Source organism: Tribolium castaneum, chromosome 1 (genome assembly GCF_031307605.1).
Source record: "Tribolium castaneum strain GA2 chromosome 1, icTriCast1.1, whole genome shotgun sequence".
Lineage (NCBI taxonomy): Eukaryota > Metazoa > Arthropoda > Insecta > Coleoptera > Tenebrionidae > Tribolium > Tribolium castaneum.
In genome coordinates, this window is record NC_087394.1 from 1,472,889 (window position 1) to 1,489,246 (window position 16,358).

Genomic DNA, 16,358 nt, shown 5'->3' on the forward strand with positions numbered 1-16,358 from the left:
TCTGGAGGCGAACCATTTTTATCACCTAGCTCTTAGCGGAGGACGCCGGATTTCTTATTTTCGCCATGACAGACTCCCCGGGACCGTCACAACCGGACAACCCGTCCGGGGTGGAACCGGCATATCCAGGGGATTTTGATGCAGGTCGGTAACAGTTAGCCAACGGGGATCAGGAAATACGGAGCGGGTTCAGCATTGAAAGTAACGGGGGAGAAGCTAAAATTAATTTTGTCAAATAACCGTCGATTAGTTTAATAGGAGAATTTCGGGTAGTAAATTAGATGTAGGTCCGAAAATCATTTATTTTAGGCAGTTAGAAACGCGATCAACTGTGAGTGTCAAACTCGACGTGAGCTGGTTTGCTTCATTAAATCACGTGTTGATTACCAGGACTTATCGCGGGCAACTTGCTTGTTTAATCACTATCTTTCCGTCTCCCTCTGGAACTTACCATCACACTAGGGAAAAAGACCTCGGCAGTCCCAGTGAGTGCAATGGCCCAACTACAAAACATGCCAAATTAAAAAAGAGAGCCTAGCTTTTACCTCGAGGCTTGGGGAGAGATGTATACCCAAGGTTAGGGAATGGAGAGCACGCGGTGGTCGGAACCTCTGGGAGTCCCTCTTGCAACCGTCTTTTTAAATTTCCCGGGGCGGGTCCGCGTAATCAATTTGTTTAAATTCTCACACCCCAGCTTACATCCGTTTGATGCCGGAGATAGATAGTAGGGATACCTATGCGTAGTACGGGTCCTCTACCCACTTGACTGTTAAATGAGTTGCCTACCTGCAGATTATGTGTGTAGTATGTTGAATAAATAATTCTAATGAAGTCCGTAGAGTTTCTTTTCCCCAGACACACAGTACTTGAAATAACGAATTTTGAACTACAAAGTAGTGTCCTCCAAACAATCTCTAGACGATCACCTCAAAAGTAAATATACGAACAAGGCCAGACCCCCGAATGGTTACAATTGAAAATATTTAATTGTTAAAATAGGCAATTATGCTACAAATATTATAATTTAATTTAATTATTTATTTATTGCAATTGCAAATATCTTTATTAGAACTTTCAATACCTCTAATGTGGGCTTCAATGATATTTATTTAATATCAGTGACATACAAAGTGTTTGATGTTCGTCATAATTATAAACAGAACTTGAACATAATGTAAACATATACAACACTGCAATGACAACAAATATCATAGTTGTAATTTAGTTAAAAATAGTTTTTGAAAATTCTGTAATTGTATATAATTCTGCTTTTATTAATTTTACGTTAATTTGTTTTTTAAAGTGCTTTATCGGCAATTGTTTAGAACTGGATGTTCAAGAATTATACAGCCTCAAACATTGATAAATACACCCTTAAAATTGTGATTGAATAAATACATTTAAAAATACCGCCCAAAGTTGCAGTTCATGCACTTATATCCAGGGGGCGCTTGTGTGCTAACTTGGCAGAAATCTACTAGGCCATGTTCACGTTAACATTCACAACCGTCTGAATGTTACCATTAAAATAATAACTAGAACCAGAGGATTATTTCTGAAATGAAAAATAAATCAAACGTAGTACGGGTTTGATTTATTTTGACATTCAACTTTTCTGAGTAAACTAGTTGGCAGCACTGCCTCGAAACGTCAAAAAGTGACGTTTAATTCAATCAAAACAAACAAATTGTAATTAACTTTAATTAAATAATTACGCTACAAAATCAATGAAACGTACGGTGCCTTCAGTGTTGTGATGTGATGTTCCGCAAATCTAAGGAAAACAAGTCGAAGCTCGAGCACAAACTGTACCTTGTAAGCCCCCTTTCGCCCCCTCACACACTTTAGCACTCATTCCAGGCACGGGAAGCCCCCGAGCCCATTTTCGACCTCTCCGACTGCAACCTGCGACACGTCCCCCAGGGGATTTACTCACTTTGTCGCGTTTTTTTGAAAGACGTGTTGCGGTTGGAGCGCAACTGCTTGTCTTCGTTGTCAGGAGGGGGCCACTTGAGCGACTTGCTCCAGTTAAAAGTGCTAGATTTGCACGAGAACGCCTTCCAAAGTCTTCCCGATGAGATCGGGCTTTTGCGGAGCTTGAAAGAGCTCTACTTGAACGATAATCAATTGAAGAAATTGCCTGATACCATTTGTTGTTTACACAACTTAACTGTACTCAATGTTGCGAGAAATGCGCTCAAAACGCTGCCCGAAAATATGGGCAATTTGAAGAATTTGAAATTTTTGAGTGTTTGTGGGAATAAACATTTGAAACGGCTGCCAAAAAGTATTTGTGATGCTCGGAGACTTGTCACTTTAGAGGCTGATTGGGAGAGGTTTGTTTACCCTCCTTGTGATATAATGGGGCAAGGGACTGAGGCTATTATGAGATTTATTTGCGCTGGTAATTATTAACTAATTAATTTAATATTATACGAAAATTTTAAAAGTAAATATTAAAAAAAAACGACTACGGAGGACTATAAGTTAGGAGGCGAAATCGCGGGAATTTCTGAGCCTAGTAAAATAGTACAGTAGTGTAAAAATGAGGGCGCTTTGATTCGTTTAAATTAATTTAAATTCAACCAATTTACTCATTACTTCGAAAAAATACAGAAATGTTGAGTTTTGCACTCTTAACAGGCTGAGAAAAACTGTTGACTAAAATTTTACCAGAAACATGAGAAAAAAATTATTTAACATTAAAAATCTCCGCTTCGTCTCGTATTTGTCAAGACGCTATGAATACAGTTAAAGATACAAGAAAAATGTTAGGAAGAAAGTTGTAGAGAATTAAATTATCTTTAAAAAAGTCCGCGAGTCCATATTTCTATCGTCAACAGTTTAGGCCCCAAAGACGCTAAAGCGACATTTCACCAGTGGTCAATTAACGAAAAGTTAATTTATACCTAAACTGTTGAAGATGGAAATATGGTGTCGCGGACTTTTTTATAGAAAATTTAATTCTCTACAACTTTGTTCCTTACATTTTTTCTGTATCTTTAACCGTATTCCCAGCGTTTTGATAAATATGCGACGGTGCGCAAAAAATTATTTGCGTTCCACCTTATTATTTTTGCGAACGCAGCGAATACGGTTGAATAAACAAAAAGGTGTAAGGAACGAAGTTGTAGAGAATTAAAATTTCTACAAAAAAGTCCGCGACACCATATTTCTATCTTCAACGGTTTGGGTATAAATTAACTTTTCAATACTTGACCACCGGAAAAATGAAGCAAATCCGTCGCTTGAGCGTCTTTGGGGCCTAAACGGTTGAAGATAAAAATATGGTGTCGCGGACTTTTTTGTAGGAAATTTAATTCTCTACAACTTTGTTTGTTACACTTTTTTTATATCTTGAACCGTATTCCCAGCGTTTTGAAAAATATGGGACAGAGTGCAAGTTGGTAATAGTTTGAATTTTTTAAATATAGTTTACGATAAAATTTTTGCATCATGTTTATGTCTTACTATTGAGAATTTAATGCTTTATCTGCCTGTATTTTGTTTGTTTGTTATGTGTTTACCGTTATACAAAAAACATTTTTTCCGAAAACTTAGACGGCATTGGAACAACTGCGCCCTCCGACGACATTACGGAACTATCAAAGACGGGAATGTTTTACTTGTACGTCGCTTCATCCTAACCTTTAGATAACCGTAGTTTAAACTTAAAAAAATCCAACAATTATAATTTTTTAAGAAAAGCGTGTTTTCGTCAAAAAATCAATTTCAGAATAGACCAACAAATTCCGAACATAGTTTTGTATTCTGAAACACCCGGTATATTTGGAAATAATTTTAGTTTCAGTTTTTGTAAAAAAAATATTTATTTTTCAAAGTAGTGGACATTTCTGTGTATTAATTAATTAATTGTTTAAATAGATTTGGGGCAACCTTATTTAGGCCCCGAAACTATTGAAGACACTCCTGATACTAGCACTGATAACAGCGAGGACCAAACTGATGCTTTTGAGGTAGGTAATTTAACACAGTCAGGATTTACCATAACTGCGCTAGATTTAATATCATCCGTTTCTAATGATTTTTTTATGTTTTTTTAGGCCAAAATATGGAAGCTAGAAAATATTAAGGCATGTTTGTTTTTTCTTATTACGATTTATTTTCGATTATAACTGGTGGTCTGACTTTAACAAGTAATTTTGCTATTGTCTTGTATAAAACATGGTTATTAATGAAACCACACGTTATTTTCGTTGGTAGTCAGTTTTAACGCTTTTTTTGCACTTGTGTCTCTCATACTTTTGTGTTATAATATTCTTATAATTTTTTTCTTTCGCCAAAAATATGTTTGTACGATTTTAGAAACAAAAATTACAAGATTTCCTCGAAATGGAGAAAGCCAACGAATTGTTACAACGCCAAGAGTTTGAGTTAGCAAATGCACAAAAAATTCATAAAGAAAAGGTAATTTTTGGTTTTAGGATTTGGGGATTTTTTGTAATGGATTTTTAGCTGTGAATTTTGTTTGGTCCAATGTAAATTCTGTCACCTGTCCGCCATTTGCTTCAATTTCGCCGCCATGACAGCACGCTTGTAACGTTATTAACAAATCCATGTAATCCATGGACAAATAAAGTTCTTCTATTCGTTTATGGAAAATATCTGTGTTAAGTAAGTCATGGTTTTGTCCCTTCCCCGATAATTTTCGGTTTGTTTCTTGTAGTTGGCTGATGATGGGGTAGTTACCCCGAAACAATTGTCCCTCTTTTCTAAATAAATTTCTTGGGGGGCGACTTCGAGTTTGGTTCTCTCCTTCATAAATAATTTTTACATTATTAGGTACTCACAAGAAAACCGTTGTTCAACATCAGACAGGTTATGGAAATTTTGATACAGTAAATTTTAGTAAAGGTAATATATTTTAGAACTTTGTTCTGTAAGTTATAATAACCTTTTTTTTATTATTTAGATCAAAGTAGACAAAAACCTATCATCAGTGACTCATATAAGCATATTATAATTGGAGGTTTCACGGAGAGATTTTTTAAAAAATTTAATCTCAACTCAAAATGTGTGACATTTACTCTAAAGGAATTAACTGAAGAATATTTCTCAAACCCTTTGCAATGGTTGAAGGTAATACTTTTTCTATTTGTTTATTTTTCCGTATAAAATTAATACTTTTTTTATATATAGAAAGCAATTGATGAACTACTAAATTACCTGGGCAACGATTTTCAACCTGAAGATATTATCGGCATAACCATGAATAATGAAAGTTTTCCACAAAAACCATTGGGAATATCATTTAGAAAATTTTCCGAAATATCATCTGACGTAATCTTGAACGTCATAGGAGCAGTACTTCAAAGCAACAGCACTTTTTTCTCCAACGACCAGCTGGAAATTCGAGTAGACAGAGTGCGTTTACCGACAGGCCGTGGCTTTTCAGCGTTGGATGGAAAATGTGTAAGTTTCACAGAATTTGCTGTAGCAAAAAATAGTATATATGTCATTGAAAATATAAATAATCGATGTTTAGCGTACGCATTAGTAGTTGGTAAAGAGTATTGTGATAACAATTTTAACAAAAACTCTTTAAAAAAATTCTCGGGTTTAAAAGGTAAAATTATTTTAGATAAAATAGCTTTGAAATTGTGTCAGGATGCTAATGTTGATTTAGACTCTAATGGTGGTAATTATACACATTACAAAATTTTCAAAATTTTTTATATGACTATGTCATTGTAGTTTATAATAGCGGTGACGGTCGTTCCGTGTATTTTGAGGGGGGGGCGAAATCCCATGAAAAAAAGAAAATTAATTTAATTTTGGAAAATAAGTTTAACAGGAGCATTTTCAACATCATATTACTGCGATTTATGTCACATTCGCTATTCCAGACCAGATAGACATAAGAATTCTCCCTATATTTGCCCGTGCTGTCATTCACAACCTCCATGTAAAACCGATAGTGCTTTAATAAAATGCAATGATTGTCAACGTAATTTTCGAGGCGATATTTGCTTTAGTAACCACATTAGAAGCAATCTTTGTAAAAATTTATGAAATGTTCTAAATGTGATAAACATATTTGGAAAAATAAAATTGGAAAAAAAGATGAACATATTTGTGGTGTAAGTTATTGTAATGTTTGTCAGCAAAATAAACCAATAGGGCATTTATGTTATATGCAATCAAACAAAATAAATAAACACAATTTTGATGCCGACAATAAATTAGCTTTATTTATTTTCTATAATTTTGAAACCACACAAGATAAAAAGTTTGATGATAAAAACAGCACAGTTCATGAAGTCAATTTGTGTGTAATGCAGCAAGCCTGTAGCAACTGTTCAAAATTTGAACAATTAGATGAAAACGAAACATGTGATAAATGTGGATTAAGACAAAATATTTTCTTTGACAAACCTGTTGCATCACTTTTGGAATACATTGCTGAAAAATCAAAAATATTTAACGTATATGCAATAGCTCATAATATGAAAGGGTTTGATGGCTGTTTCATATTACAATATGTTTTTCAAAATGTTTCACGATGGAAACCAGAAGTGATTCGGACGGGGACTAAACTTATTACAATAAGATGTGGTAAATCAATTACATTTTTAGATAGTCTTAATTTTATACAATTACCATTATCTAAATTTCCGGAAGCTTTTAAATTTGAAGAAAGCAAAGGCTTTTTCCGCATTTTTTTAATACTAACGACAATTTCAATTATATTGGCCCCATTCCTGACAAACATTACTATGGCTGCGACACCATGAAAACCAAAGAACGAGCCGATTTTTTAACATGGCATAGAGAACAACTTGCAAATAATTATGTTTTTAATTTAAAAGACGAAATTTTAAAATATTGTATTTTAGATGTAAATATTCTCCGTAAAGGGTGTTTAAAATTTAGAGAGTGTTTTTTAAAAATTAATAATAATGTTGATCCTTTTTTGGAATCTTTAACTATTGCTTCAGCTTGCAACTTGGTATTTCGCCGAAATTTTCTCAAGTCTGAAACTATTGGTATTATACCTAAAAATGGTTACCGTTGTAGCGACAATCAGTCGAAAATAGCTATTACTTGGTTATCATGGTTAATGCAAACCGAAAATATTAATATAAGTCATGCTGGTAATGGTCGAGAGGTCCGGTTGAATGGGTCATTGTTAGTTGACGGATTTTGTCAAGAAACTAATACGGTGTTTGAGTTTTACGGGTGTTGGTGGCATGGTTGTGAAAAATGTTTTTTCAACCAAACATCTAATTTAAACAATAAACATGATGCACTTTTTCTAAGACGCGAAAACACCTTCGCGATAGAAGAAAAAATTCGTAAATTAGGATGCAATATAAGAACTATTTGGGAGTGTACTTTCCGTAATGATATAAAAGATAATCCGGATTTAAATCGTTTTGTGAATGAACACAATTTAGAGTCGTTTACTCCGTTGAACCCTAGAGATTGTTTTTTTGGAGGTCGCACAAATGTGTGCAAGTTATATTACAAATGCAAGGATAACGAAAAAATCAAGTATTACGATGTTTGTTCCTTGTATCCGTTTATAAACAAATACGGAAAGTACCCAATAGGTCACCCCAAAAAAATCTATGTTGGGAATGATTGTTTGAATATTGATATAACAACCTTTGAAGGAGTTATTAAATGTATAGTAATGCCTCCACAACATTTATACCATCCAGTTTTACCTTACCGTTACAAAGGTAAATTAACCTTTCCATTATGCAAAACATGCGTCGAAATTTCTAATCAATACGATTGTGGTCATAAACCAGAAGAACGTCAATTCACCGGTACTTATGTTGCTGACGAATTAAGAAAAGCTGTCGAACTCGGTTATGTTATAACGCTATTATTAGAAGCATGGGAATACAATGTTGTGCAATATAACAAAGAGACAAACACCAAGGGCCTTTTTACAGATTATGTAAATAGATTTTTAAAAATGAAACAAGAATATTCTGGCTGGCTGTCATGGTGCGATTCAGAAGATAAAAAACAATTATATCTAACACAATATTTCGAAAAAGAAGGGATCGTGTTAGACGCTGAAAATATCAGCGAAAATAGCGGAATGCGGTTCATCTCTAAAATAATGTTGAATAGTTTTTGGGGAAAATTCGGGCAAAGAGAAAACCCTCAAAAAACAGAAATTATTGATGATGCTCGAACACTTTTTGATTTATTAACTAACCACTCGCGAATTACGCATAATTTAACAATTGTAAATAATGATGTTTTATTAGCCAGTTGGGACAGTGTCTGTGAAGATATAATCCCTTTAAAAACAGTCAATGTAATTATTGCCGCTTATACTACAGCCGGTGCGCGATTAGAACTTTACAAACACCTGGAGAAATTAGATCGACGTGTTCTGTACTTCGATGCAGACAGCGTCATTTTCACGCAAAAAGAGGATGAATGGCAGCCAGAAATTGGGGACTTTCTTGGTGATTTAACTGATGAAATCGGTACAAACAAAAACGGTGTAGACAGCTGTATCTCCGAATTTGTGAGCGGGGGACCGAAAAACTACGCATACAGATATTGGGTTACAAAAGAACGGTTATTTAAAACTGTTTGTAAAGTAAAAGGTTTTATTTTATTATAAGAATGAACAATTACTCAATTTAGAAAAAATTAAAGAATTTATCCTCAATCCAGAGTTAGGGTCTGAATTAATATTATATGATCGAGTTATCGCCCGAACACAGCGTTATGAGGTTATATCCAAAGAGGCAAAGAAAACATACCGCGTCAACATTTCTAAGCGTCGTCGTCTGAACGATGAATTATATGACATTTTGCCTTTTGGGTACAAATCATAATGCACTCTTTTCTGTTTGTAAATTATTATTGTAATATTTGTAAATAAATACTGTTTAATTGTTATTATTATTAGTATTATAATGATTATTATTATTATTAATATTGTCATGTTTACATAATATATTATTTTGTAATAAAAAATAAAATAACACAGTCAAACACAAGTTTTATTTATTTATTCATTTATTTAATTAAATTAAAACCATTTACACTAATAAAGATGGAGCATTATAATCATTAAACTCTCTATAGTATGCTAGCCTCTTTCGTACATGATATTTTATAGAATGAGGTAACTTAAAGAAAATTTCGTACAAAACAGAACTTGATTCGAAACGTTCAACAATAAATCTTTTGACAGTATTTTCAAATTCTTTCTCTTCACCTCCACCATTTTGCAATATATCTAATGCGACAGTGTCAATGAAGTGCTCGTAATTATTATAATATGATTGCTTGATGATGCGCTGATCAAGTAAATTGAAAAAAAATCACTAACGCTTATCACATTTTGCACTGTTTCAACACTTAAATAACTTGGCTTATGCACGTCTTCAAATTTTGGAATAAAGCCAAGGATTTTGTTCTTGCACAATACCACTCTGTAATTTTTAAGTTCACACATAGGAATTTCTTTATCGACATCAGTTATAACGTATGCATAATCACGCATCTTCTTTACAAATTCCTCAAATTCACTTTTTATAAACGATGTAGCAGCCGTCAGTTGAGGATTGCTAATTTTAATAACTGGAAGATAATCTTCAAATGGTTTTACACCAACACTTAAAAATTTGCTTCCTGATTTTGTTATCGGTATCACAGTCTCATCCAAAAGTCGATATTTTTCATTTTTTATTTTACTCAATTCTTCTGCCTTCATATTCTCGTCCATTTCATCCGCAAACTTGCTCATAGCCTTCTCCAATTCCACATCTTCAGGTAACTCTATCAAAAGCTCAGAAGAAGAAGAAGGTGAATCTTGAGACAAAACCATTAATTGCGAACAGGGAATTTCACATTTATACTCGTCATCCAACTTCGGATTTTTAAACGCATTTGGATATTCAGTTTCTTGCGACATAAACTCCACTTCAATATTCGACTTCCCACGCTTTCGAACTTGACGGGGCATTCTTCTTTGATTCATTTTTCTATATATTAAAAAAAGTTCTATTATACACATTAATATTTTAAATAAAAATAATGTCAACTTACAATTTATCAACCTGCGTAATACAGACAGATTTTGCCCTCCAAAAATATGAACAACTTCTTCACAGGGCAAAAACACGAACACTCACAAACACAAGACCTGGTGGAAAGCTTCGTCAAAGTGATAACACACACAACTAAATTAACAATTTTCAAATTCGTTTTCCTGCTATATACTCACACACACACTAAACTAATTTACAGCGCTGGTAAAACTAATTTACAGCGCTGGTAATTAGACTACACTAAAATCCAATTAAAATATCTTTAAAATCACTCAAAAGTACAACGGGTAATTAAAAAGCGCTGGTGATTAAGAGGTCATTAACATGTCATTAAAGTGAAAGCGCTGGTGATTAAGGGGGTAATTAAAAAGTCATTAAAAGATCACTAATTACACTCGTTTACTACTCGTCGGCACCACTTTCGACTAAAATCTTGACCACTTCGAAATTTCCCTTCTGCACAGCTCTGATTAGAGGTGTGATTCCGTCTCGATATTTGCAATTAATTGCAACATTATTTTCAATGAAAAAATTAATTATCTCCACATTACCCACATTTATGGCCTCCAATAAAGCACTTTGCATCGTTAAAGCTGCTCCAAATTCGAATAAAAGTTTGACTGCTTCTAAATTACCCTGTTCAACAGCTAGCACAAGAGGGGTTTTGTTACTTGCACCCTTGTTATAGACATCAGCACCATCTTCTAAAAGTTTTCGGGCTTGACCTATTCTTTTGGTAAAAATTGCGTATCCAAGAGGTGTAAAATAATAATCCAATATTTCTGTATGATGTTTTTGAGCAAGGGTTACAGCAGTTGTTCCATCAGAATTCTTTAAACACATGTCAGCTCCTGAACTAATTAGAAGTTTAGCAGCTTCAAAATAATTTTGCTTGATGGATACCGAAATTGGTGTGAATTTCATAATTTCGAAATAACTATATCTTGCAAGTAAATTTACATCTGCATTATTATTTATAAACAGCTTTACAATATCTAGTGGACACTTTTTGTAAATTGCATAGTGTAAAGGTGCACATTCGAAACTACTTTTGTAATTAACCTCGGCACCGTTTTCTATTAAATACTCTATTACATCGATTTTTTTCGCATTTATAGCGACCATAAGTGGTGTCAAATACATACGATAATAATATTCTTTCTCCTTATAAATGAAATTTAAGTTAAACTTTTTTGATACGTAACTCCAAACTCCATTTAAATCTCCCTTTTCAATCGCATCAATGAATGCATTCGTTTCCTACAAGCAATAACAAACTTTTAGAAGTTCATTCACTCAAAAAACACGCAATTATGAATTCGAAATCGAGCGAAAAACACGAAAAAGTTGATACGCAATTGAAATAAATTTACATTACCTGAGTAGTTGCCCTAGCCATTGCACCTTTCCTTTTTCAGCGCACAAAAGAAGTGACAAAAAACGATAACGTCGGCTGTTTAATGGAATTTTGTTTTGACTGCAAGAAACTGCAATCAGTGCAAACTGAGACAAATCAACAGCAGAACCTGAAGTATTCTAAATTCTGCAACCACAAAAACACTTCAGTAGTGCGTCATTGTTGTGAACATTAATAGTTATTTAATAAACTAGTTTGTTAATGAAGACCACTCAGTAGAACAATCAATTTTTCAATGAGACAAAAATAAAATTGAAAAACTATTCAACTCACCACAGAACCCCAGTGTGTATTTTTGCTTTCTCTTCTCTGAATTTATCTCAGCAAAATGTTGTTGTGAACCAGTGGCGGAACTAAATGTGGGCCCGGGTGGTCCAGTGCCCACCTAAAAAATCTAAAGAGAAATTTTGTTACATTTTGAGTAATTATAATTTAATCTAACTGGTTATTTAATATTTATTAACAATTTACTAGTTGGTGAAAATTAATAGTATTATAAGCGAATGAGGATTCAATCTACAGGTACAAATATATTAAAATGTTGAGTCTAAAACGAAACTGCTCAAAAAAGTTAAGGATGTAAGTACGCATTTTGAGTTTAACCGTTTGTAAGCGTGAAAATTTTTGGACAAACTCCTGGATGGCAATCGCTTATCAACGAAGAAAACCAAGTCATGGGTTGAGAGTCTGATCGATACGGCGTTTCACGGAAATTTGAAAATGGATGTGAATATCGATGGTACCAATTGTCCCATCAAGGTACCCTAACCCAGATTTCGGCGCAAAATCACTAAAATTTTCAGATAGACATAATCAAAAGTGGACCAGCGTTGACCATAAAACTGGAAGGTGTCCACAATTTGAAAAAATTCGAACTAAAAATTGACTTTGTCCCTTGTTTTATTTTCCCAGCGGATCAGTGGCCCAAAAATGGTTACAGGCGAAATCTTTCACATAATAAGGTTAAAAAAACAATAATTCTGTATAAATTCCATCGAAATCTCAGTAATGAATTAAAAGTAATTCCAACGTAATTCGAAAATAATTTCGGTAAATACTGTTAATTACGATGATTCTAATTTAAGTAATTTCAGATGATTCCAAAATGAAAACCAAAGAGAATTCAGAATTCCAGCTGTGATTCTCGTAATTACAAAAATTCTATAAAAATCCTAGTTCTATCAGATTAATTCCAATAATTACAAATTAATTGACGTAATAATTCCAACTCAGTTATTGTAATTCCAATGTAATTAATTCTGATAGTTCTAAGAAATTCAAAGTAATGTCTATTGCAAGTAATCACAAACAATACAATTCCAATCCATAGAAATTCAAAATAATTCTTGTAATTCGAACTTAATTCCCGAAATTCCAACTAAATTTTCGTAAATCTAAAATAATTTTTGTATTCCAAATTAACTAATTCCGATCGTTTTTCCAAGTACTTTCAAGTAATTCCGAAAAAAAATCCAAAATTCCAGAAAATTTCGAGTAATGCACAAAAAACTCCAGCTGTTATTTTTCGGTAATACCGAAGATTTGCACAACAATTCTAATATTGTGTTCTAATCTAGATGAATTCCCATAATTCCAAATTAATTCCTATCATTTCAACTCATTTACCGTAATTCCAACTAGTTTTTCGTAAGTCCAATTTTTTATACCAATTATAAGTAATTTTAAATTAATTAATTCCAATAGTTCCAAATATTTCCATAAGAATTCGATATAATAGTATCTAATTAATTCTAAAATAATTTCTGGGATTCCAAATTAATTATAATTTTTAAGAAATTCACCATACGAGTAAGAGTTCCAGTAATTCACAAATAATTCCAGCTGACATTTCAGTAATTCTAATACCTAATCAGTATTAATTCAAGATTTATTCAACAAGTCCACAGTATTTCCTATAATTCCAACTTAATTTTCGTAATTCCAAAATGTTTTCTGTAACTACAAATTAATGAATTCCGATAGTTCCAAGAAATTTTAAGTAATTTTTATTCCAAGTAATCTCAGATGATACAATGATAATTCTAGTAAATCTAAAACGAATTCTAGCAATCCACAAATAATTCTAGCTGTAATTACAGTAACGGCAAAAAATGCACCAACATTCCAGTAATTCCTATAATCAGTATGATCCATGTTAACTCAAGATTAATTCAAATTATTTCAAATTAATTCGTCTAATTATAACTTAATTGCGATAATTCTTAGTAATTCTTAGTTTTTGTAATTCCAAAATAACTCTTGTAATTCCAAATTAATTAATTCCGATAGTACCAAGAAACTTAAGGCAATTTCTGTTCAAAGTAATTTTGTATAATTCCAGCTGTAATTCCAAAAAAATTCCAGCAAAATTTATGTTAACTTAATATTAATTCCAATAATATTTGATTACGTTGATTTGCTTGAAACTTTTGGAATTAATTAATTAAAAATTACAAAAATTAAGTTGGAATTACAAGAATTAAGTGAAAAAGACTGTAATTATTAAATAAGTTCCTGTTATTTTAATTAATTAATTCCAAGTTTAGTCTCAAATACTTCAAAAAAATCTGTAATTCCTAAAACAATTCACAAATAATTTTAGCTATCATTCCACTTAATTAACTTAATTTCCGTAATTCCAAAATATTTTCTGTAACTCCAAATTTATTAATTCCGATGGTTCCAAAAAAGTTAACGCAATTCCTATTCCAAAACAAATTCCAGTTATTGCAATGAGAATTCTAGTAATTCGAAAAAGAATCAAAGTAATTCCAAGTAATTCCAGCTGAAATTACAGTAATTCCAGAAAAAATGCACTACAATTCCCGTAATTGCTAGGATCCATATTAATTCTAGTAATTTTAAATTAATTCCTGTACTTCTAATTTAATTGGCATAATGCTAAATTAGTTTTTGTAATTCCCAATTAATTAATTTTGATAGTTCTAAGGAACTTAACTCAATTGTTATTCCAAGTAATTTCAGATAATTTCAAAAAATTATAATTCATAAATAATCCCAGCTGTAATTAATTCAAGATTAATTCCAACAATATCTAATTAATTAATTAATCAATTAAGTTAAAAAACTTAATTCCCATTATTCCAGCTTAATTTCATTCTAGTAATTTAAAATTAATTAATTCTAATAGTTCTAGGCAATTTAACGTAATTTTTATTCCAATTATAGTCCCAAATAATTTCAACTGTCGATTTATTTAATGAATTTAATTCCGTAATGCTAACTTTGTTATCGTAATTCCAAAATTAAGTATTCCGATCGTTCTAACGCATTTATCGTAATTTCTATTCAATAAGCTCAAGTAATTTAAAAAAAAATTCGATCAACTTACAAATAATCCTTGATAATTCAATAATTTATCCCAATATTTCTAACTTAATTAATTCATTTAATTAATACGTTTTTCGATTTGAGTGCACTTGTGCTAAATAACCATTTCTCGTAGAAAACTTTTTTCGTTGTCCCGAAAAGTCCGAACGATTTGGACGTTTACAACTGGAGACTGAGCTTCCAAGAACAAGAGCGTGAATTACTCCATAATTACAAAAACATGAAGTCGAGCATTAGACTAATCAAGGTATTTTTGTGAGTTTGTGGCTGTAATTTATTTTTTTTATTAGAAAATACGAGACCGACATGACCACAACATTGCCAGCTATTTTATCAAGACTGTCTTTATGTGGGAACTGGAAAATTTCGATAAAAATTTCTGGGAACAGTCGTTAAGTTTCGTGTTTATGACTGTATGTTTTTTTCTTATTTTATAGTTGTTTTGACTTTTTATTTCAAAGATGTTGAGAAAATACGGTGAGTATATAAAACGGCGCAACATCCCGAACTATTGGCACGAAAAACACAATCTGATCGAAGATTTGAGAGAAGAAACTGCTGTTTGTATCGCAAATAAAATCCGGAATATTGGCGACCACATCGAGCGAATTTGTAGCACAAACTCGGGTTTTTACGACATTGTTAATTATTTCTGTAAGTGTTTGATTCAAATAACTAATCTTTTGATTGCTTCTGCTTCAGTAAAGTCCCACGAGTTTGACTTGGACAGTTTTAAACAAGAAGTGAGTGTTGGTAAAAAGCTGCTCAAACGAATGGAATCTGACAAAAATCTGGCACAAGTTTCGACAAATTCTGACGATTCGGAAACGTCTGATTTTGCAAAATTGGAAAATTTGTGCCTTCAATTGGCCTCAGATCAGAGGAAGATTGTGGGTTTGCTGGAACGTTTGGGGGAAGATTTGGAGAAGAAGAAAACGGAAGATGAACGAATTGTGAGGAGGATTGAGTCAAAAATTGACCGCTTGTTGGCGAAAATAACTGTTGAAGATTTTACGAGGTGATTTAGAAAAAAAAAAAGTGTTATTTTGTCGTTTTCTCAAGTCTAGGCAAATTGTATTGATAAAGAGGGCTGACATTAGGAAAACAGCTTTAATAAATTATTTTTTTTGTACTTTATTTTATTTTATTCCCAGCTACAGTTATTCTGATACAATTCAGGTAAGTAAAAAATTATTCATAAACAAATTTAAGGCAAGATAAACTTAAAAAACTCATTTATCTACCTTGCCTTTTTCAAATCCTTGAGCACATTTTTAAGCTAAACTCACATTTGTTCTCTCAAAACAAAGAATACTTTTTTTACGATTTTTTTTACAACTCGACGAATTTTTGAAAATTGCATTCTTTTAAGCTCAGAATTTTTGCGAAATTAAATGAAATTATTTCTCGTTAGTGAAATAAATTTGATTTGGAAAATTCCAAATGTGAAAAAAGTGCGATTGGAATAAAGAAATGTCGTGAATTTTTTTTATTAATTTGAAAAGTTTGTGTCTAAAGACTCAAGGTGTGGGTTTTAT

The 16,358-nt window shown here is 32.4% G+C and overlaps 3 protein-coding genes across 6 annotated transcripts in view; 2 read left to right on the forward strand and 1 right to left on the reverse strand.

Moving 5' to 3' along the window:
* The window catches only part of LOC655731 (putative ankyrin repeat protein RF_0381), a 32,199-nt gene extending 20,313 nt beyond the window's left edge, over positions 1 to 11,886 (reverse strand). Inside the window, exons 1-2 of the mRNA XM_064359954.1 lie at positions 11,743 to 11,886; positions 11,431 to 11,595 (exon numbers count right to left, since the gene is read on the reverse strand). Coding sequence (XP_064216024.1) covers positions 11,431 to 11,451 — 21 coding nt within the window. The 5' untranslated portion in view covers positions 11,452 to 11,595; positions 11,743 to 11,886. The remainder of the gene's footprint in view (positions 1 to 11,430; positions 11,596 to 11,742) is intronic.
* On the forward strand, positions 1,564 to 4,544 carry LOC103313919 (E3 ubiquitin-protein ligase LRSAM1). Of its 4 annotated transcripts, XM_015978790.2 has the most exons (6): positions 1,568 to 1,815; positions 1,861 to 2,404; positions 3,886 to 3,977; positions 4,065 to 4,094; positions 4,327 to 4,428; positions 4,477 to 4,544. In XM_015978790.2, the coding sequence occupies exons 1-6, from the start codon at positions 1,762 to 1,764 to the stop codon at positions 4,480 to 4,482; spliced, it is 828 nt and encodes a 275-aa protein (XP_015834276.1). In that variant the 5' UTR covers positions 1,568 to 1,761; the 3' UTR covers positions 4,483 to 4,544. The 4 variants fall into 4 exon arrangements, with proteins under 4 accessions (XP_064216027.1, XP_064216029.1, XP_015834276.1 ...); XM_064359957.1 differs by having other exon boundaries at positions 1,564 to 1,815; positions 4,327 to 4,544; XM_015978791.2 differs by lacking the exon at positions 4,065 to 4,094.
* A 203-nt stretch (positions 11,887 to 12,089) lies between the features above and the next one.
* LOC103313925 (cyclic GMP-AMP synthase-like receptor) lies at positions 12,090 to 15,938 on the forward strand. The gene is made up of 6 exons (XM_008198453.3): positions 12,090 to 12,228; positions 12,273 to 12,431; positions 14,936 to 15,067; positions 15,111 to 15,233; positions 15,282 to 15,474; positions 15,523 to 15,938. The coding sequence occupies exons 1-6, from the start codon at positions 12,190 to 12,192 to the stop codon at positions 15,840 to 15,842; spliced, it is 966 nt and encodes a 321-aa protein (XP_008196675.1). The 5' UTR covers positions 12,090 to 12,189; the 3' UTR covers positions 15,843 to 15,938.
* Positions 15,939 to 16,358: the final 420 nt, after the last annotated feature.